Here is a 22,388-nt window from a genome sequence, read left to right on the forward strand (position 1 = left end):
TGTGCTGACAGGAAAGCATTGGTTTACTGGTTATGCAGCAACTTAATACTGGCAACAGAATAACATTTTAAAACTTTCTCTGGAGGAAATAAACTCATTATGCCACACTAAAGAGTGCTTAAGTAATAGAAAATATTGAAATCATTCACGGAGATGCAAATTTCAAAAGAACCGAATGTCCATTTACAGTAGTTCAAGATTAATAAAAAGCAAACAGATCAAGAGCAAATAGGCTCTCAAGGCTATTGATCATAGCAGATTTAATAGCTACAATGAAGGAAGACAAAAAATATTGTGAACCACAATGATGAGATCTTTTGCTGTATGTAACTGCTTGCAGCAAATGGTAGTGGTAAGGATTCTGGTCACAAAATATTTTGTGAATGGAATACTTTCACTATCTGAACAAACTGCTTTTTGATGTCTAGCTGAGATTTTCAAAAACCTGCTCATCTTTGCACATCTTGTGCGCAGGATGGTCAGAGGATCTCCTCGCTGGTTTGTTTCTGGGCTTGGCTGAATCAGCCATACACGGAGGATGCAAAGACAGACAGACAGACAGACAGACAGACAAAGAGAGAGAGGTAAAAGCAGAGTAAGAGTTGCTGAAGTGAAAATAAGTAAAATTAAGCAGAGAGAAGTGAAGGAGTTTTTTTCCCTACTCTTGCCTCTGATGAGTAGCAATTGGAGAGACTTGATGGTTTTTCCCAGCCATGTGAGGGTGGTCTCCTACAAAGTTTTGAGAATCCTATTTTTCAGTAGTATATTACAAGGTTATATTTTGTACAGATAGGTGGCATCAACAAAGTCCTATGTCACAAACTACCACAAGGAATCACCCCCCAACTCCCCCCCCCCCCCCCCCACAATTAAATGACAGACCTGTCCTATCTAAAAGATTATGGGCTAGAAATTCGCCAACTTTGCGACCGGGTTTTTGATGATATTTCACCTCAGCGGCGAAAAACCGATCGGCGGGAACTTGGGTGACCTTGTGCGGTGGCACTTTCCCCGTACCGCTGGGGAGAGAAGCGCTGCTGTGCAACACTCGAAATAGCTTTTTGTATTCTGCACCCAGAATACCGATAGGGAAAAACCTGTGGTGCAGCCCTGCCAGCAGCCTTAAGTATGAAGACCCGCAAAAAAGATAAGTTAAAGTTTTTATTTTTTAATTATTTTTCAGCGATTTAGTAGGTAAAGGTTTTGTAAATGTTTTTGGAATTCCCCCCCTCCTCTCCGCCCCCCCAATTTTTTTGTTGTTGTTTTCCCCATCCCAAGGCGTCTTTCGGAGCGCTATCGGCTCCGGACTAAAGCTGCCAAAATTCTCGGTTTGCGCCACGAATCCTCGTGCAACGCCGATTTTTATGACTGCACAAACTAAAGGCTGAATATCGGGCCTACTAACTGTAGCAAGGCAAAAACAGTAATTTTGGCGTAAAAATACAATTTTTGCTGAAAACCCAATTTCTTGCTCAACATCTGGTAAATTTCAAATAATTTAAATATGGGTTGTCGCACTGAATACAACACACTGCCACCTGTCTCAGAAAGTTTAGCGCAATTTGGCAAATACCATGTTGTCATACTCCATTGGTAACCTGGGTGTGTACTAAAGATCTGAACATGGGCAAGCTGTGGGATAAACCTTGCCTAGCAATCCTTGTGACTATGACTTTCCCAGTTTCAGCTGGACAACGTGGTAAGTCCAGGACGCAGAGTGTAGTTTTTGATCCTTACCATGGTTCTGTAGTCTAAAACAGACAGAAGTTTTATCATTGTAATTGGAAATTTACTGAAATATATCACATGACTGACATATGGTAAAAATATTACACACATTATAGAAAGATGGATATATCTGCAAAAATATTATCCACGTCACCAAAACTGCTTCAGATGCTAATACCTTTGCTTTATCCTATTTGAAACCTCAAATTTAGTTTGATAATTGCTCCTGTAAAGTGCCTTGGGACTTTTTACAATGTTAATGGTGCTATATAAATGCAAGTTGTTGATGTGTTGATGGTGGTTTTATGACTGGTAGCTTTCCCTGTCTATATTTGAGTAAATCAGATACAAATAACTAATAATTACTACCTGTGAAGTGTGATATCCTGAAATGATGCTATACTTTATGATGCACTATTGACACTCGAGATGCAGACTTTTAATTTATATACAGATATAGACAGAAGTGAGAGAATCAATGCAAAGTCCATGCAGGGCAATCGATCTGGATCTCACTGGAGACTCTGTGGTTCTTTCCCCATTTGCAAAAGCTAATGGGCTGCACGAGTGGATTTACATTGAAAATATCTTCCAGTTTGATCACTTTGTTATAGTGTAGCACAAGAGCAAACTGAACAATATGGGAGTTGTGTAAGGGTCGTATTAGGCCAGGGAACAGCCATTTACTGGAAAGAGACTGCAGTAGAAATAGATCAGATACGGTACAACAAAATAGTCTGTCAGACAACAATGCTGTGAGGAACAGCACTGATTTTAGCGCCAAACAACTGAAGTATTAAAATATAGTGCAGGGAAAAAAATCAAGTAACTCCAAGCTTTCCGCCATCATCTTGGAATCAATTATACTCAATGCATAGCAGGATACATGCATTTTTCTTAAAATGACAAATCTGACATTTTGTGAAATACAAACAAAAAGAAAGGACTCACTGATGTTCCCAGCTACAAAATTAAGATACTGTGAAGGTAGTTGTGTATTAGTCAGTGTCTCTTCAGTTGTTGTAAATAAGCAGTTCAGAAAGTGTTGAGCACTACAGGAACAATCAGAAGTGGGAGACTAACCTTTGTTGTAAACTGTGCAATATGTGTTGTAAACTGCAATACCAGCTTGCCTTGTGCATGAAGTTAAGCCTCCAGGAATATCATGCAAATTAAGCCTATATGTGTGAAGTTGATCCTATCTCTGACCATTCCTGTATTGTGACACAAAAGTGAAAGAACTGCTTGTTGAAGGGGATCATGGCTGATTTCACGGTAATCTGTTAATTAGAAGCACTAATAGTGACACTGAGCAGGCACTACATGTCAGGAAAAAGGTTAAACACTGCAATGTTAGCGTGTGTAGCAGAGTTCTATGTCTCAAAAATAACACATCAAGGCCTATGTGAAGCCTCTGGCTTTAATTTTATTTTCCCAGCCACCTCTCTCTTACCCACCCGCCACCCTGCCTTGCTACAATCTCATTCAGCCAACATTGTGAAATGAGCAGGGGTGCATGCCTAAGGCAACAAAATCCAAATCTTAATAGGTCAAAGTGAAGTCAAAGTTCCTGGGAATGTTTGAAATATCCTCTATGAATGCATCTGTTCAGACAGCAGCTCAATGTGGGCTCTGAATTAACCTCTGCAAAAAACAACTAGGTTTGCAGTCTTCACAGCTTGCAAATAAGACAATTTACAGCTCAGCGCGATGAATCAGTCACATTAATACCATGCATCTGGGATGAGGTTGTATAAAGCGCACGTCAGTCAGAACCACTGCACCTCCCCCCACCACACTCCTACCGCCAGACTCTGGCTCGAGACAGCAAGTTTCAAATTGAACACATTCCCTCTAAATGCTGTCCCCACCTTCCTGCATTCACTGATTAACACATTTCTAGAAAGTTCTGGGATGGCGATGGTTTGAGGAAAATTTTGAATTTTTACTTTAATAGTGCATTCTCGTTGATTAAAAAAAATCATTGCATTTTAAATAATAAATATGAAAATAGAACATTTGGATTCATCAACCCATTTCCATTTCAGAGCTCTTTCTGCAGAGCACCCGCCACACCCCCTCAGTTAACAGGCATTTGACCCACTAGATGCCAGCTCCAGCCCAGAGACACACTGCTTCCTTGTGTGTTTCTCCTCAGTGCCAGTCCAGCTGCATTTGCTACGTGACAATTGCTTTGCACCAGGATCAAGCTATCTGCCATAAGTGGGAAATCCCAATCTTATTGCAAGATCAATAATTCTCATTTGCACCAGAGTCTACGCCTGGGTTGAAGGAGCAGTATTATAAAAAGGAAAACAACGTATACTAGCTTCCCGACACCTCAAAATTAAATTGTAAGACAGAAACTAATCTAATTTTATAGTATGCAAAGAGCCACACCGAAGTACAAAATTGAACTTGTAAAAATGGCATTATGGAATGCCTCTCGAACACCCTCTTGGAAATTGCAATGTTAGAAACCATTCACATTCTAGTCAGTAAGATAGATCTGCCACCTCAAAGAAAACATTATTGTCCCTAATTTGCGGTTAGCAGCGAAGCAAAGGCACTTGTTGGCCCTGTGATCTCTATGCCGAGAAGTTTGACTTTGTCGAAGTGTAATTGATCGCCGCGCTCTGGCATGAGGATTCCCAGGGAAGAGCTGTAGTGATGTCAACAAACTGTCAAAACAGCCAATCACATTGAAGAATTATCACAAACAGCAAATCAGGAAATGAAAAGCTGCTTTTATCATGACGTTATAAAAATGTTTGAGAGCGATATGGTAGAAGCTGAAATATGAACTAAATTTTTTTTTTTTTTAAATTGTTCCTTTTTATCATAATGGAGATATTTGGCACTCCACAAATAAACACTCGTTTTTCACGGCCCGAACGCTTGTTTACCAGTCAATATGTTGTTAAAACCCCACTTACACTTATTCCAATAAGGCCCAACTTTTAATGGGTATTTAACAGCAAGATTAGCACAGAAAAGCCCAAGTTTCTGTCATTTTCACTGATTGCCAGCTATTTGGCGGGGGCGGGGGGGATCCACAACGCAGCCTGTGTCAGAGCAGTGAATGACTGACCGCAACTACAGAATTTCCATATTTAGATGCGCATGCTCTAAATCCTGAAGTTGCGGTCAGTTTCAGAGGGGTAATGATGGAGAACGCTAACAGTTTGCTGTCATTACCCATCGCAAATCAATTGCTGAAGGAAAGTACAATCTTAGTTTTAGATTTCTGGATCAATATAGTTTTGAAGTTCAAGTACATGATTCAGCCCCTCAAGTTTGTTCCACCATTGAATTTGATCATGGCAGATCTGTACCTCAACTTCATTTATCCGTCTTCGTTCCATATCCCTTGATACCCTTAACAAAGATGTACCTATCTATTTCAGATTTGAAAATTTCAATAAATCCAGCATCCACAGCCTTTCGGACGAGCAAGGTCTAAATTTCCACTTTCCCTTTGTGTGAAAAAGGGCCTCCTCATTTCACTCCTAAACGGCCTAGTTCTCATTTTATGATTATGTCCCTTTGTTCTCGATTCCCCCACCAGAGGAAACAGTTCCTCCTTTGCTACCCGATTGAATCCCATTATTATTTTAAGCACCACAATTACATCACCCCTCAACCGTTTAAACTCAGGGGAATACAGGCCAACGTTATACAACCTGTCCTCATAATTTAACCCTTGAAGCTCTGCTATTATTTAGGCAAATCTGCACAGTACCCACTCCAAGGAAAATATTTATTTCCTCAGATTCAGTGCCCAAAACTGAATGGAGGACTAGTGATGGGAGTCTCACCAAGGCGCTGTACAACTGACGCATCTTTTTTTCATTTTTGAATTCTAACCCCTCGAGATAAAGGGGAGCTTGCTTTGTATAAATTGGCTGCCGTGTTTCCCATATTGCAACAGTGACTACACTTCAAAAGTACTTCATTGGCTGTGAAGTGCTTTGGAATGTCCTGGGGTTGTGAAAGGGGCTATATAAATGCAAGCCTTTGTTTTACTATTTCAAGCATATCTGACATTTAAAATTGAAATGGCTCCTTTTCTAATATGAATTGCTAACTTTGACAACACTGCACCCCCACACCTCGTTACATCCTTCATAACAGATTGCCCTATTTGAGGGGCAAAACACATCTTCAGTTTATCACAAGATTGATAGATTTACATGTCATCACACTTTGACTCTACTAAATAACACATGCCATTACACTACCAGGTGTATTCTATAGGCCACCAATTAGTGGGAAAAACATGGAGGAGGAGCAAATTTGCAGAGAAATGAGAGAGAAATGCAAGAACATTATAGCAGTGATAGTGAGGGACTTAAACTAGCCTAATATAGAAACGGATAATAATATAAAGGGCAGCGAGGGGGAAGGATTTCTGAAGTGTGTTCAGGAGAGCTTTCTTAATCAGTATGTTTATGGCCCAATGAGGAAGGAGGCATTGCTGGATCTAAGTTCTGGGGAATGAGGTAGGTCAAGTGGAGCAAGTGTCAGGAGGTTAACATTTAGGGAACAGTGATCATAGTATCAAAGTTTAGATTAGCTATGGAAAAGGACAGGGAACAATCTAGCGTAAAAATACTTAATTGGAGGAAGGCAAATTTCAGTGGGATAAGAACGGATCCAGCCCGGGTAAATTGGAATCAAAGATTGGCCGGCAAAACGGCAGTGAAACAATATGCTGCCTTTAAAGAGGAAATAGTTTGGGTACAGTTGAGATACATTCCCACTTGGGGGGGAAAGGTAGGGCAACTAAAGTCAGAGCTCCCCGAGTGTAAGATGAAGCAGAAAAAGAGCGCGTATGACAATGTCAGGCCGAGAATACATCCGAAAATCAGGCTAAATATAGAAAGTTCAGAGGAAAAGTGAAAAAGAAAATAAGAGGGGCAAAGAGAGGGTATGAGGATAGAAAGGCAGCTAACATAAAAGGTGATCCAAAAGCCTTCTTTAGGCATATAAATATTAAATGAGCAGTAAGAGGAGGGGTGGGGCTGATTAGGGACCAAAAAGGAGACCTACATATGGAGGCAGAGGGTATGGCTGACTAAATGAGTACATTGCATCTGTCTTCACCAAGAAAGAAGATGCTGGCATAGACATAGTGAAGGAGGTAGAGGAAATACTGGATGGGATAAGATTTGATAAAGACGAGGTACTAAAAGGGCTGGCTGTACTTAAAGTAGATAAGTCACCAGCACTGGATGGCGTGCATCCTAGGACGCTGAGGGAGGTGAAGGAAAAAAATCGCGGAGGTACATGCCATAATCTTCCAATCCTCCTTAGAAACAGGGTTGGTACCAGAGGACTGGAGAATGGTAAATGTTACACCCTTGTTCAAAAAAGGGTGTAACGATAAACCCAGCAACTATAGGCCAGTCAGTTTAACCTCAATAGTGGGGAAGCTTTTAGAAACAATAATCAGAGACAAAAGTGACTACAATGCGAAAAATCTAATGATCATTGAAAACAAAAAGTTTAAAAATATGTATTTCAGAGGCATTAGTTTAATCATTTTAAAGCAGAAATGGACTTGCTTGAGAGGTGATCCACTTTCTAAGATTTACTACACCTGCCAAAAAATTGCAGAGCCTTTAATCTACATTATGAATCTCATTTATTATCCTTAAAATGCCTTGCATCCTGTTTTCCTCTTCCTAGTGTGCTGACTACAGTCAAAGGAGTTGATATCCTGAAGTTTCGATATTAATTTTTGTATTTTACCTGACATCTGGAGCTCCTTTCCACCTTTTCTCTTATTTCAAATCCAGCTTTTATGAATTAAGGGCCTCTTACTTTTCTTCCCCAAGACATGTGGCAGCAGCTCTGGCACAGATGGTAAATAATTCAACTTCATCCAAATTGAGTCCTCCTCCCCCATTTAGAACAATTTTGGCATCAGCACAGAGACTTTTCCTGGGCTGGTAGTCATTAAGATTCATTCTGGCCAGCTATCAGTGACCAACCCTCCTCCTGGCCTCTGGAAGTTGCCCGACAAACAGATGTCCTATATGCTCTAGTTCATTATGCTTTCACCCTATAATTTGTAACACACACACACACACACACACACACACACATTGTAGCAATTTTCATGCCTCCACAATAAAACGTACAAAATACCCTCACACTATATTAATTGTTTTTATTTGCATAAAAACAAAACACACCTAATGGACTACAACCATTCAAATGAAACAGTGCAGACGTGTACGTGAATCTAAACCAGATCAGATTCCGTGTGAAATCTCTGCACATTCTCCAAGTTCCTGATACAGGAAATGATATAATGGTAGTATTTTGCTCATAGAATTCCACAATTACAAATACAAATCTGTGAAAAACAAAATGAACAGAATTTAAAAAAACCTAAATGGATAATATTGGGAGACACAGCAGTAAACAAGTCTGTAACCAAAGTGCGTTTTAATAATCTGTGAACATTTGATAGCGCCGTATGCTGACGGTACATACCACCGCCACAACAGATGGCTGCAGACTGAGTCATAGGGCTGCACATTTTATCCAGTTCCTTGGTCACTGCTTGGAAATTGTCCCAACTCTGGCTGCTGGACAGAGCATCCCATTTTGATGAGATCCTCTATTTAGCAGAGAAGCAAAAGAAGTGCTGCAGTATTACAGTCTTGACCATCCAACCTCTTTGTTAAAGGCAGCACATGCTTATTCATAATTTTTTTATGGCCGAAAAAAATGTAGATCATAATTTTAAAATATTTTAGGTTTTGTAAAATTGTTCCAACTTTTGAGTAAATATCAGTGAACACTAATACAGCAAAGGTTTTCATGTTTTTGGACTCTAAGGGAATCAAGGGTTCATGGGGATTGGGCAGGAAAGTAGAGTTGAGGTCAAAGATCAGCCATGATCTTATTGAATGGCGGAGCAGGTTCGAGGGGCCGTATGGCCTATTCCTGCTCCTAATTCTTATGTTCTTATGTTTTATTTTTTGGACATCCTAGTGTCAGCATTTGAAATCAATTAATTCTTACAGTACTAAGAATCCAGAAGCACGGTGATCAAGAAATTCAATAGGGTAGATACAGAGAAACTATTTCCTCTGCTAACAAAATCTAGAACAAAGGGTGATAATCTCAAAATTAAGGCCAGGTCATTTGGGAGTGAAATCAGGTAGTACTTTTTCTCGCAAGGGTAGTGGAAATCTGGAACTCTCATCTCCCAAAAGGCTGTGGATGCTGGGTGAATTGAAAATTTCAAGAACGAGATCGATAGATGTTAGTTTGGTAAGGGTATCAAGAGATACGGAGCAAAGGTGGAATAAATAGAGTTGAGTTACATATCAGCCACGATCTAATAGAATGGCAGAACTGAATGACCTACTCCTATTTGTATATTCTTAGCATGAGTGGCAATTCGAGGCATTCACTAGTTTGCTTCGATTTTAGAAGTTGGGTGCTCACTCCAGGGACTTGAGCACAATTTCTAGGCTGACATTCCAGTGCAGTACTGAGGGAGCGCTGTAGTTGGAGGTGCCATCTTTCGGATGAGACGTTAAAACCGAGGGCCTGTCTGCTCTCTCAAGTGAATGTAAAAGATCCCATGGCACTATTTCGGAAAAGAGCTGGGGAGTTCTCCCCGGTGTTCTGGCCAATGTTTATCCCTCAACGAACACCACAGATTATCTGGTCATTATTACATTGCTGTTTGTGGGAGCTTGCTTTGTGTAAATTGGCTGCCACATTTCTTACATTACAACAGTGACTACACTTCAAAGATACTTTATTGGCTGTGAAGCGCTTTGGGGCATCCTGGGGTCGTGAAAGGGGCTACATAAATAATGCAAGTCTTTTTTTCTTTCAAGGATGCTCTACAGTTTATAGGATTAACTTGCAATTTTGAAATGTTAATACATGTGTGTTTGTGAATTGAGTATCTAGCAATGAATGAGTTGACATATTCAAGCGTATTAAATCGAGAATTCAGGTACTGCTTTACCACTTAACTACCTACAATAGGCACCTTGTTCCCCATAATGTAAATGTAATCTTTTGACAATATCACTACACATATGTAATTTGTTTGTAAAACATCACAAATGTCCCTCAGTTATCCAACTACATCCCATAACCTTTAAAATGCATCTCCAATCTTAAAAGGAATAAAAAAAGTTATCTACAAATTGTGCATAAGACTCCGTTTAACACCAATATCCTGTAGCAAGTAAAACATCATTTTGGTACAGCTGTTCTTATTAAGCAAATACCAATGAATCTAGTATACACATCTCAATTGGCAATGATCATCCTGTAAAAACACTCATCTTTGAGTCCAGCTTTTTTCCTCTAAATTTCTTCCCACATTCCCCACAGGAGATTCTCAATTCCACATAATCTCCCTCCCTCAGGAGACAAATGCATTATGGACGGCTCTAAGACCACCATTCATGCCAATCTATGAGCAATAAAGTAGAACTGTGCAGCCAAAAGCAGCAGCATCAGCCAGTCTGAGACTTCAATGAAGACAGACCATCTCAATAAAATTCATAATTTTCACAAACCTTCATTAATAGCACCAGTGCTGTATTAAGGCGAGTTGTAACACTGTTTTCACTAGCTCACTTAAATTAAAAGACCTCAGCATAAATTAACACAAAATCATATAAATTGTCAAAAAGCAGACTGCTCCCAAAGCAACAGACATGGAAGCTAAATACAACTGACCAGTACATTATAGGTGAATGACATGGTAAATGCAAACACCAAATGCAATAAAAATAGTACAAACGAGTTTTGTTACTCACCCATTATAAACACTTGTACTGGGACTGCGGTCACGTTCTCGCTCATGGTCTCGTTCCCTGTCCCGATCTCGTTCTCTCTCCCTGGTGCGCTCTCGTTCACGATCACGCTCCCTGTCCCTCTCTCTTCGGGGGTAATAATCCCAGTGCGGCTGCTGTTGCTGCGGTGGTTGTTTGTTGTTGTTGTTGTCAATTAAGGTACTCCAGGAAGAAGAAACTGGTATACTGGGATACGTCAGATTACCATAATCTGAAAGACAGAATTGTGAATGAAGAAATATAGTGTAGTCATTACTATCATTCTAGAATCTATTATTAAGGAAGTGGTAACAGGGCACTTAGAAAATAATAGGATTGGGCAGAGTCAACACGGATTTATAAAAGGAAAATCATGTTTGACGAATTTGTAGAGTTTTTTGAAGTTGCAATTAGAACAGATAAGGGGGAACCAGTGGATGTGGTGAATTTGGAGAGACTCGGCAATCAAATACATGCAACAGCGTGAAGTTGGGGTCCTTGCGTGATAGATACCCACTAAACACCAGAAAAACATAGTCTAAGTACTTTTTAATGGCTGACAAGCCTTAATTACCGCGAAGCACCTCTCTGGCACTGAAAATTTACTTTTACCAGTGTGAAGTGTTATTCCTTCAGATTTTAGTTATTGGAGATATTAAAAAATTTAAAATATTTTAAGTTTTCTTTGTCTCTCTCGTGATCCTATATTTCTTTCCCTCTTTAAATTTCACTTTCTGTCTATGATTTGGCATTGAATTAAATATTCGAACTGACATCTGCTGGTTCAGACTCTGCGGGCTAGACTGTCACCTTCATTTTCGGCGGTACAGCTATTTTTTTATGAAAAATCGCCCGGCGAAGGTTTCCATTTATTTATTTATTTATAAAAACGAGTTCTGCCCACATTTTGAAAAGACTGCCGGGTAGCAAGCGCCCATGTGCACCGCCAAGAAAACCGCCAGAATTTAAGTTTTGCCTCAGCAAAGGACCCATACAAACCGCCGAGGAAACCGCCCACGAAAAGCTGCTGGAACAGGCTGCAAAGAAAGGCAAGTTAAAGGTTTTTAAAAATTATTTTTTAAATTCTAAAACGGTGATTACGTTTTTTTTTTTTTAAAAGTGCCCCGAGAAGGTTTTATAACATTTTATTTTTTGTTTAACTGAAAAAATATTTTCCCCCCTCCCTAGGCCCAACCGCAGCCTCGGACTAAATTTTAGTACTTGCCGTTTATTCCGGTAAGAACCGCCCGTTTCACCTTCAACCCCCGAGAATCTTGGTGCAAGATCCATTTTCTTGCCAGGCGATCTTTTTAAAACTTATTTATGGAAATTTTCGCCAGCATTAGTTGCAGAATGTTAGCGTTTTTTTCTGGGCGGCAATCGGGCTTTAGGGAAAGTCTAGCCCTGCACGTCTCAGTAAGGGTTCAATCTGATTGGGTAAGGAATACACAGTTGCTTGCCTGGTTCACACAGGTCCCAAATCTCTCTAAAGGAACTGTGCTGTTTTAGATTTCTAATTACTAAAACTTCCAGTGCAAAAGCCCATAGAAAGGATATATATACACACTATATATATATATATAATATATATAGTATATATATTCCAGTCCCACACAATTTAGTTGACTGTTAGTATCATATAATGTAGCCTAGAAAGCCACTTAGCTGTAAAACAATCAGCTAAACTGCTCACCACATTCTCAGGCAAATAGTTAATAGAAATGGGCAATAAATGCAGCCTTTCCATCAACAACCATATCTAGAGAACAATTAAAACCATACATATGCATAAACAATTAAACAAGGCTTCAGGGCTAATTTTCCACATGGCCGATGTTGTAGAGGTACGTCCGATTTTTTAGTGGCCGACTACTCCAAAAAAAAAAGTTGCAAGTTTTGCCGGAATAAACTTTCATTTTGGAGCGGCACAGATTGTCCTTAAGCTCTGTGGGTGGAGCTCAAGATCTGCGACAAAAAACTGAGGTTGCCAGGGTAACGAGGGACACACTGAAGGGCTGAGGCTGCAAAGTGAAACATACAAGATGCAGTAAGACATAAGCAATTGTGGAGCCCCAGGTGCTGCTGCTATCCCGGGACAAATGGCAGCCCCCCGCCTCCCGTTGCCACTGATATCCCGGGCCGAATGGCCTCCCACCCACTGTGCCACCGCTATCCCGGGCCGAAAGGCCCCCCCGAACCTGCTATCCCGGGCCGAATGGCTCCCCCATCCCCGGTGGCGCTGCTATCCCGGGCTGAATGCTCCCCCACCCCCGGGTGCAGTGTCTTCTTCCCTCCCTCCAAAACCTAACTCAGCTCCATTAAAACAATGGCGTCTTCTCTGCATCAATTTTCTTAAGTTCAGGTAAGGTTTTTCAGAATGGTGCACTGTGCCGTTTTTGAAAAAATCCTAGTTGGCCAAACTTGCTTAAATGGCCAGAAATGGCACTGCTGGCAGCCAGCACCCCCAGGGACATCAAAAAATCGGGAACTAAAAAATATGGGCGTAAGTAGTTTACGATGGCACAGAAACTTGTGAAACTTGCAGATTTTAGTCTGCTCCAAAAAAAGCGTGCGTCAAAAAAACGGCGCAAAATGGTGGCGAAAATTCAGCCCCTAATATGTAAACTAAAAATGTATATCACACATCATTCTCAATGACTAGATGCCTATAGATCTTTAGTCAGCATGAAGAAAGTTCTTTAATTTCACCTCCAATGCAAATTTTTTAAGTATATTTTATTTAAATCATGTGCTTATGACATAATTTGTGTACTGGTTTGAAAGAACTTTTGATGTAACTAATAGGGTGCTCCTTAGAATTACAACATAGAAATAGATCACTCAGCCCAACCTGTCCATGTGGGTGTTTATTCTCCACATGAGCAGGAGTCCTAATCCCATGTACCTGCTCGGTTCCCAAATCCCTTCAATATCCTGTCCTTCAACCACCTAATTAACCTATTTTTAAATGTCGTCATGCTCTCTGCTTCAATCACTAACTCTGCTACCTTTCGTGTGAAAATGTTTCTCCTGCTCAGTCTTAAATCTTTTACAATTAATTAGTCTTCTCTCCACATCTCCTTTTTCTGGACCCCTCAACTACTGGAAACAGTCTGTTTGTATCTACTCTGTCCGATCCTTTTAAATCCGCCTTAATCTCCTTTGTTCTACTGAAAGTAGCTCTAATTTTGCCAAGTCTTTCTTCGTATTTGTATATCTTTATACCATGCAGCATCCTAGTGAATTATTAATAAAGGTATAGTCAGCATCAACAATTTACATTAATTCAAATCTTTCACACCATCAGGCTCAACACCTCTTCCAAGCCAGCAGCTCAATTACATCACAGTCACTCAGCACTGAAATTAAACAAAAATCTATGTATTTAAAAAAAAAAAGATTCTGGACCAAATAAAAAGGTGGTATAAAAAGTTGGCAGACATGTGTTCACCTTAAATTTCATAGGAAAATCTCTGAATATAATGTTCACAAAATGTTCAGAAGCATCTATTTTTTCCCCCAAATAACTCAAAATGCTCACAAGGCAAAACTACAGGAAGCACTTACCATTGGTTGGATAACCAAATGGAGGAGCAGTACGGCTGTTGTATGTTGGAGGTCCACTAGAAAGCACAAGAATAAAACTATGTTGTTATGCCTATACTGTAACACACGCCATGATGCAAAATAACATTCAATACAGTGGTACAGGTCATCTTCAGATAAAAAATGGCATCCTTAAATTTACAGACATAGGAACTCAATGGCACGATGGATCAGCAAACTGTCCTTTCACCTTTAAATCCAGTCCAGAATAGTGGGACAAAAGTCCTCTTTCGTGAATGGCCATATGAAACATGATCAAGCAGTATCAAGCACTAGTTAGGTGTGGGGTCATGCACTTTGGCAGAAAAAAATTAAAGAGCAAGTTATTATTTAAATGGAGAAAGATTGCAAAGTGCCGCAGTACAGCGGGACCTGGGGGTAGTTTGCAGGTACAGAAAGTGATCAGGAAGGCCAATGGAATCTTGGCCTTTATTGCAAAGGGGATGGAGTATAAAAGCATGGAAGTCTTGCTACAGCTATATAAGGTATTGGTGAGGCCACACCTGGAATACTGCGTGCAGTTTTGGTTTCCATATTTACGAAAGGATATACTTGCTTTGGAGGCAGTTCAGAGAAGGTTCACTAGGTTGATTCCGGGAATGAGGGGGTTGACTTATGAGGAAAGGTTGAGTAGGTTGGGCCTCTACTCATTGGAATTCAGAAGAATGAGAGGTGATCTTATTGAAACGTATAAGATTATGAGGGGGCTTGACAAGGTGGATGCAGAGAGGATGTTTCCACTAATGGGGGAGACTCGAACTAGAGGGTACGATCTTAGAATAAAGGGCCGTCCATTTAAAACTAAGATGAAGAGACATTTCTTCTGAGGGTTGTAAATCTGTAGAATTCACTGCCTCAGAGCTGTGGAAACTGGGATATTGAATAAATTTAAGACAGAAAGAGACTGTTTCTTAAATGATAAGGGGATAAGGGGTTATGGGGAGTGGGTGAGGAAGTGAGCTGAGTCCATGATCAGATCAGCCAGGAGCAGGCTCGAGGGGCCGTATGGCCTACTCCTGTTCCTATTTCTTATGCTCTTATGCAAGTATCAACTCAGTTTGCTTTTGTTTTGTGTCAACTCAGTTTCTGGTCAACACAACCTTCCTCACAATTTGGTACAAATTGTTAAACTGAGACTCTGCCTCGGATAGCCACAGGTATGTATGGTGCACCGGCGAGTATGTGTTGGGTGGTTCGTGAGTGAGTGCATATTTTAAGTTACACATAATATGCATTACTATAGCAGAGCTGAGGAAGCATTAGGGGAATCACCATGCCCAACTTTTCTCCTCCAATTAATGTGCAGTGCCTGATTTGTGAAGTACATTTGCCTGTGTGCTATGTTAAAACATGCTATATAAATGTACTTTTTTTGTAGTTTGCAGCTGGTTGTGCTATTCTTGATCTGAAAGCATTTGTACTAGTTAGGTGACAAAAACAAGTGTTTCATTCCCCACTGACATTCCTTATCTGAATGGGCCAGAGACAAAAACAGGGGAGAGGGAAACAGGAAAGGGACTACACGAGCACAATCCATATCAAGAATATTGTTGCAGTTAACATTTGGTTTTCCATTTTCACTCACTTTGCTTTACACCCTGAAGCATTCTTATGTTGTAATTGCCAGTTTATGACTATCTAAATTATCCATCAATGAGAACATGCCCACCATCAGACTACACCTTGAATACTGCTTGTCAAAAAAATCAGAGTGGTGTTTGATAAAGAGTTACATAATAGACTCCTTAGCAAATCTGAAACCCATGGGATTAAAGGGCAGTTGCAGCATGGATATGAAATTGGCCAAGAAACAGCTGGGATTGGCAAGAGTAAATAAGGAGAAATTATGTCCATTGGCAGGAGAGTCAGTAATCAGAAGACACTGATTTAAAATAATTGGCAAAAGAACCAGAGGGGAGTTAAGATTTTTTTTTTAATACAACGAATTGTTCTGATCTGGAATGCACTGCTTAAAAGGGTTGTAGGAACAGATTCAATGTTTAAAAAAAAATTAATTCACGGAATGTGGGCATCGCTGGCAAGGCCTCCATTTATGCCCAGCCCGAATTGCCCTAGAGTGGCTTACAAGGCCATTTCGGAGGGCAGTTAAGAGTCAACCACTATGCTGTGGGTCTGGAGTCACACATAGGCCCAGACCATGCAACTACAGCATATTTCCTTCCCTAAAAGGACATTAGTGTTTTTTTTTAAATGACAATCCGATAGTTTCATGGTCACCATTACTGAAACTAGCTTTTTATTCCAGATCTATTCAACTGTATTTAAATTCCCCAGCTGTCGTGGCAACTTTCAAAAGGGAATTGGATAAATACTTTAAAAAGGAAAAATTTGCAGGGCGATGGGCAAAGAGCAGGGGAGTGGGACAAATTGAATAGCTATTTTAAAAAGCCAGTACAGGCACAATGGGCTGAATTGCCATTCTTTTGCGCTGTATGATTCTATTATTCAAGCACGGGATGCATTTCAGAAAAGGGTCACGAAACTGATCCCCGATGTCAGGAATCCGAGTTATAAATAAAGACTGGAGAGACGTGGAATTCAGCTAAAAAGGAGGCATCTGAAAAGTGAGCGTAAAGGTTTGTAATATTAAGTGTATAGAAAAAGTTAACCAGAAATATTATTAAAATTAAACTGTGGAAATAGAATTAAGGGACTTTGATTCAAACTAGTAAAGGTAATTTAAGAAATACCAGGAAATTCTTCTTCACGCAAAGAATAAACATCCAGATTGTGGTTAGAATGTAGAATTTGTTCCCACAAGGAGCAGTTGAGAGGACTGGCATAGATGCATTGAAGGGGAAGCTAGATAAACACAAGGGAGAAAGGAATAAAAGAATACATTGATGGGATTAGATGAAGGTTGGAGGATTCTCGTGTGGCGCATAAGCGCCGGCATGGACCAGTTGGGCCAAATGGTCTGTTTCTGTGCTGTAAATGCATTGTAATCCTAATTCAAACAAATTTCCAACTATAATCCAAATATATGGACTGTTTCTATAAATTGTTTGTAGACAACAGGATACCAATGTACCACGTCAGATTATGTACAGCCAATATCACAGCAAAGTAGGATGTAGAAAGACAGACAGGAGTGAGGTGAGTGAGTGAGTGTGTTGAGTGAGAGCGAGCTGTAATGTGTAAAACCGTGGCCCACCCCGACCTGTGTGAGAACACCAGCACAGGTCGGGGCTATAAATAGAGCTGGAGCGCTGGGTCCTGGAACACCGTGGCGGAGGTGAATGAGGGTACGGGGCCCAAAAGAGCCGAGGGCCCAGGGGCAGCACGGGCCAGCCCACACTGCGAAATGTGTGCACACTAGGTCCGTGCAGCAGAGCAGGTCTCCAGTCATCCTGGTTAATCCTTGCCACTGGATAAAGGCCTAGCTTTGTGGTGACTGGTGTGCAACGGTCACCACACGTTAAAATAATTCACGCACAGACATCTTCCACCCTCTCAAATGGAGTTCAGGACTGGAACATCGGGTCCTTCATTGAAACATCTGTGAACTCTTGTGGAAGCAAGTCATCCTTTCACCTATGATGATGGGTAAAACCAGTAACAAATAGTTATAATTAATTAGGTAATTTGACACCTGCTCAGGGAAAGTGTGTTTTTAAATAATCAAACCATTTTAAGACTGTAGCAAGATTGCTTTGATTTTTGAAGTCGAAAATACTGCCAAATTTTCTGCATTCTCTTCCTGAAGGTAGTGTGCCATATTTCAATAGTTGCTAGAAGTAGTAAGGGGTTTAGCATCTTTGAAAATGGATAAATCCCCAGGCCCAAATGAAATGCATCCCAGGCTGTTCAGAGAAGCGAGAGGAAATAGCAGAGGCCCTGACGATCATTTTCCAATCCTCTCTGGCTACAGGTGTGGTGCCAGAGGACTGCTAACATTGTACCTTTGTTTAAAAAGGGAGAAAGGGATTACCGAGTAATTACAGGCCAGTCAGCCGAATCTCAGTTGTGGGAAAATTATTGGAAAAAATTCTGAGGGACAGGATAAATCTTCATTTCTAAGACACGGATTAATCAAGGACAGTCAGTGTGGATTTGTTAAAGGAAGATCGTGTCTGACTAACTTGATTGAATTTCGAGGAGGTAACGAGGATGGTCGATGAGAGTAGTGCGTTTGATGTAGTCTATGTGGATTTCAGCAAGGCTTTTGATATGGTCCCACATGGCAGACTGGTCACGAAAGTAAAAGCCCACAGGATCCAAGGCAAAGTGGTAAGTTGGATCCAAAATTGGCTCAGAAACAGGAAGCAAAGGATAATGGTCGATGGGTGTTTTTGTGACTGCAAGGATGTTCCCAGTGGGGTTCCGCAAGGTGCAGTATTAGGTCCCTTGGTTTTTATGGTATATATCAATGATTTAGACCTGAATGTAGGGGGTATGATTTAAGAAGTTTGCAGATGATACAAAAATTGGCCATGTGGTTGATAATGAAGAAGAAAGCTGTAGCCTGTGGGAAGATATCAATGGACTGGTCAGGTGATTCAACCTCTGTTACATCAACCAACCATTCCTTTGACGTACACACACATGCATTCCCAGAAAGTGTCCTAGATCGCAGTCAGGACTGGAAATCCTGGACCACATTCCCCTCCCTAAATCAGGGCGCTGAGGCCAAATTATGGCACCCATACAGAGTTGAGATGGACCAAATCTGGGACATTCCTGTTCAGATAATGACTGGATAAACCCAACAATTGGTGGAGCCATCAAGATTTAACCCTCATTAATTGGTCAATGAGAATTTCAATTTCCATCATCAGTTCTTTAGAAAGGCTCTGCGACGAAAACAAACTTGCATTGATATAGCACCTTTCACATCCTCAGTACTTCCCAAAGCACTTCACAGCCAATAAAGTATTTTTGAAGTGTAGTTACTATTGTAACGTAGGAAGACAAAGGTTTGAAAAAAGATTCTTTAAAAGAAAAACAGTGGGAAAAATCTTAGAACACCTTATTAGAAATAAATGCAATTAAAGAGGGCTCATAAGCTAAAAAATATCCATATTTTAGGGCAACAGGCATCAACTGCTATTACAAATAGCTTTTAAGTATGTTACGCGCATCAAAGAATCCTCAGAACTAGAATACAATTTTCCTGGGCCGTTTGATGTAACTGGCTTTAATTTAGAACTCAAGGTGCAGGTTGGATTCAGAAACCCACACACTGAAGAATTGGCAGGTTACCTTACTCACTGCCCAACGAGTTGGCAATAAGCCGACTGTTGAGTGAATACTTCCATATATCCTTCCGGTAGCACATTAATGTAGGTAAACTCATCCAAAAAATTTGAGTTATAAACAGGTGGGCTATTAATCCATTGTTCTATAAATATACTGTTAAATCAAATTCACATTTACCAGATTCTACTCTGCAGCAGTAGCCAACATATGTGGGTGGCACATGAATGAACTGCAGTAAGCACTGAGTGAAGCTTTCATTTCAGTTTCCATTGAAAGATAAAGGCTTCGCTACTGCTAAGCATCTATAAGCAGGTATTTAAGATAATATTTTGAATATAATGTTAACAATTTTTGTTATCAATAATAGCTAACTATTCTTACACATTTGCATAGTGTTCCTCTGTCCATTACCTATATTTAAAAACTAGTTCCACTGGTTGTATCGGTATCTCTTCCATGTCTGGCAGCACATGAGGCAACCCAGTTCTTGCACAGCTTTTACATTCAGCAAATCATGCTCTAGGTTGTTTTGGTTAACGAAGGACCCTTTTTATATGGTCAGGTCATTAAACTGACATGGTGGTGGGGGGGGGGGGGCGCGGCGCGGGTGAAGGAGACGACAGATATGGGGTGGGGTGGGGGGGGGGGGAGGGAGGGGATGTCACCACTCCTCCCCCATCTGATGAGAATACCCCACTGGATGTCAACCTAGTATTCAGAGATGGGATCTCTTGTATCCACTGGCCAGGGCTGTCTCCAGTGGGGCTGAAACCCATACCCATTTGACTCAGAGGTGGGAGTGTTAGCAGTGAGCTAAGGTTCACTCCCAAGTTAGTAATTGGCAGACATACATTTAGGACCAAGAATGAAGGGAGAGGTTCGGAGAAAATTTTTATTTTTGTGCGCAGAAGATTTAGGACATGAAATGCCCTACCAGAAACAGCAGAGGAAGTAAAATCCATAAAAGATTGAGAGAGAAATGGATAAATATTTGAAAAGGAATTGGATTTGGTAGATAATAATCGCTACCACAAGGAGTAATTGATCAAATAGCATAGATGCATTTAAGGGGAAGCTGGATAAACACATGAAGGGAAAAGGAATAGAAGGTTATGCTGATTAGGGTTAGATGAAGAGGGGTGGGAGGAGGTTCATGTGGAGCATAAACGCCAGAATGGACTAATTGGGCCAAATGGCCCGTTTCTGCACTGCACATTCTATGTAAGAGATATGAACATGGGAGAGTTCTGCACTGTGAAGGATAGTGCTAATCTGCTACTTGTACTGGGTATTAGACAGCACAAGAGTATCCTGGGGGTAGTTTGGATTGGGGAAAATCAGGAAGTAACAGATGTAATGAGGTCCTATGAAACAAATTTAAGGAGCTAGGAGCTAAATTAAAAAGTAGGACCTCAAAAGTAGTAATCTCGGGATTGCTACCAGTGCCACGTGATAGTCAGAGTAGGAATCGCAGGATAGCGCAGATGAATACGTGGCTTGAGCAGTGGTGCAGCAGGGAGGGATTCAAATTCCTGGGGCATTGGAACGGGTTCTGGGGGAGGTGGGACCAGTACAAACCGGACAGTCTGCACCTGGGCAGGACCGGAACCAATGTCCTAGGGGGGAGTGTTTGCTAGTGCTGTTGGGGAGGAGTTAAACTAATATGGCAGGGGGATGGGAGCCAATGCAGGGAGACAGAGGGAAACAAAAAGGAGACAAAAGCAAAAGACAGAAAGGAGATGAGGAAAAGTGGAGGGCAGAGAAACCCAAGGCAAAGAACAAAAAGGGCCACTGTACAGCAAAATTCTAAAAGGACGAAGGGTGTTAAAAAAACAAGCCTGAAGGCTTTGTGTCTTAATGCAAGGAGTATCCGTAATAAGGTGGATGAATTAACTGCAAATAGATGTTAACAAATATGATGTGATAGGGATTACAGAGACATGGCTCCAGGATGATCAGGGCTGGGAATTCAACATCCAGGGGTATTCAACATTCAGGAAGGATAGAATAAAAGGAAAAGGAGGTGGAGTAGCATTGCTGGTTAAAGAGATTAACGCAACAGTAAGGAAGGACATTAGTCTGGATGATGTGGAATCTGTATGGGTAGAGCTGCGGAACACCAAAGAGCAGAAAACGCTAGTGGGAGTTGTGTACAGACCACCAAGCAGTAGTAGTGAGGTTGTGGATGCCATCAAACAGGAAATTAGGGATGCGTGCAATAAAGGTACAGCAGTTATCATTGGTGATTTTAATCTGCATATAGATTGGGCTAACCAAACTGGTAGCAATACGGTGCAGGAGGATTTCCTGGAGTGCATAAGGGATGGTTTTCTCGACCAATATGTCGAGGAACCAACTTGGGGGGAGGCCATCTTCGACTGGGTGTTGTGTAATGAGAGAGGATTAATTAGCAATCTCGTTGTGCGAGGCCCCTCGGGGAAGAGTGACCATAATATGGTGGAATTCTGCATTAGGATGGAGAATGAAACAGTTAATTCAGAGACCATGGTCCAGAACTTAAAGAAGGGTAACTTTGAAGGTATGAGGCGTGAACTAGCGAGGATAGATTGGCGAATGATACTTAAGGGGTTGACTGTGGATGGGCAATGGCAGACATTTAGAGACCGCATGGATGAACTACAACAATTGTACATTCTTGTCTGGCGTAAAAATAAAAAAGGGAAGGTGGCTCAACCGTGGCTATCAAGGGAAATCAGGAATAGTATTAAAGCCAAGGAAGTGGCATACAAATTGGCCAGAAATAGCAGCGAACCCAGGGACTGGAGAAATTTAGAACTCAGCAGAGGAGGACAAAGGGTTTGATTAGGGCAGGGAAAATGGAGTACGAGAAGAAGCTTGCAGGGAACATTAAGACGGATTGCAAAAGTTTCTATAGATATGTAAAGAGAAAAAGGTTAGTAAAGACAAACGTAGGTCCCCTGCAGTCGGAATCAGGGGAAGTCATAACGGGGAACAAAGAAATGGCGGACCAATTGAACAAGTACTTTGGTT

The 22,388-nt window shown here is 40.9% G+C and overlaps 1 protein-coding gene across 9 annotated transcripts in view; it reads right to left on the bottom strand.

The window, feature by feature from the left end:
* fip1l1a (FIP1 like 1a (S. cerevisiae)) overlaps positions 1-22,388 on the bottom strand; it is a 108,876-nt gene that overhangs the window by 6,374 nt on the left and 80,114 nt on the right. For all 9 annotated transcript variants that reach the window (XM_070870021.1, XM_070870036.1, XM_070870024.1 and 6 more), the window contains 2 exons: positions 14,118-14,173; positions 10,536-10,782 (listed from right to left, as the gene is read on the bottom strand). In XM_070870021.1, the coding sequence (XP_070726122.1) occupies positions 10,536-10,782; positions 14,118-14,173 (303 nt within the window). The remainder of the gene's footprint in view (positions 1-10,535; positions 10,783-14,117; positions 14,174-22,388) is intronic.

This window comes from Pristiophorus japonicus, chromosome 2 (genome assembly GCF_044704955.1).
Source record: "Pristiophorus japonicus isolate sPriJap1 chromosome 2, sPriJap1.hap1, whole genome shotgun sequence".
Lineage (NCBI taxonomy): Eukaryota > Metazoa > Chordata > Chondrichthyes > Pristiophoridae > Pristiophorus > Pristiophorus japonicus.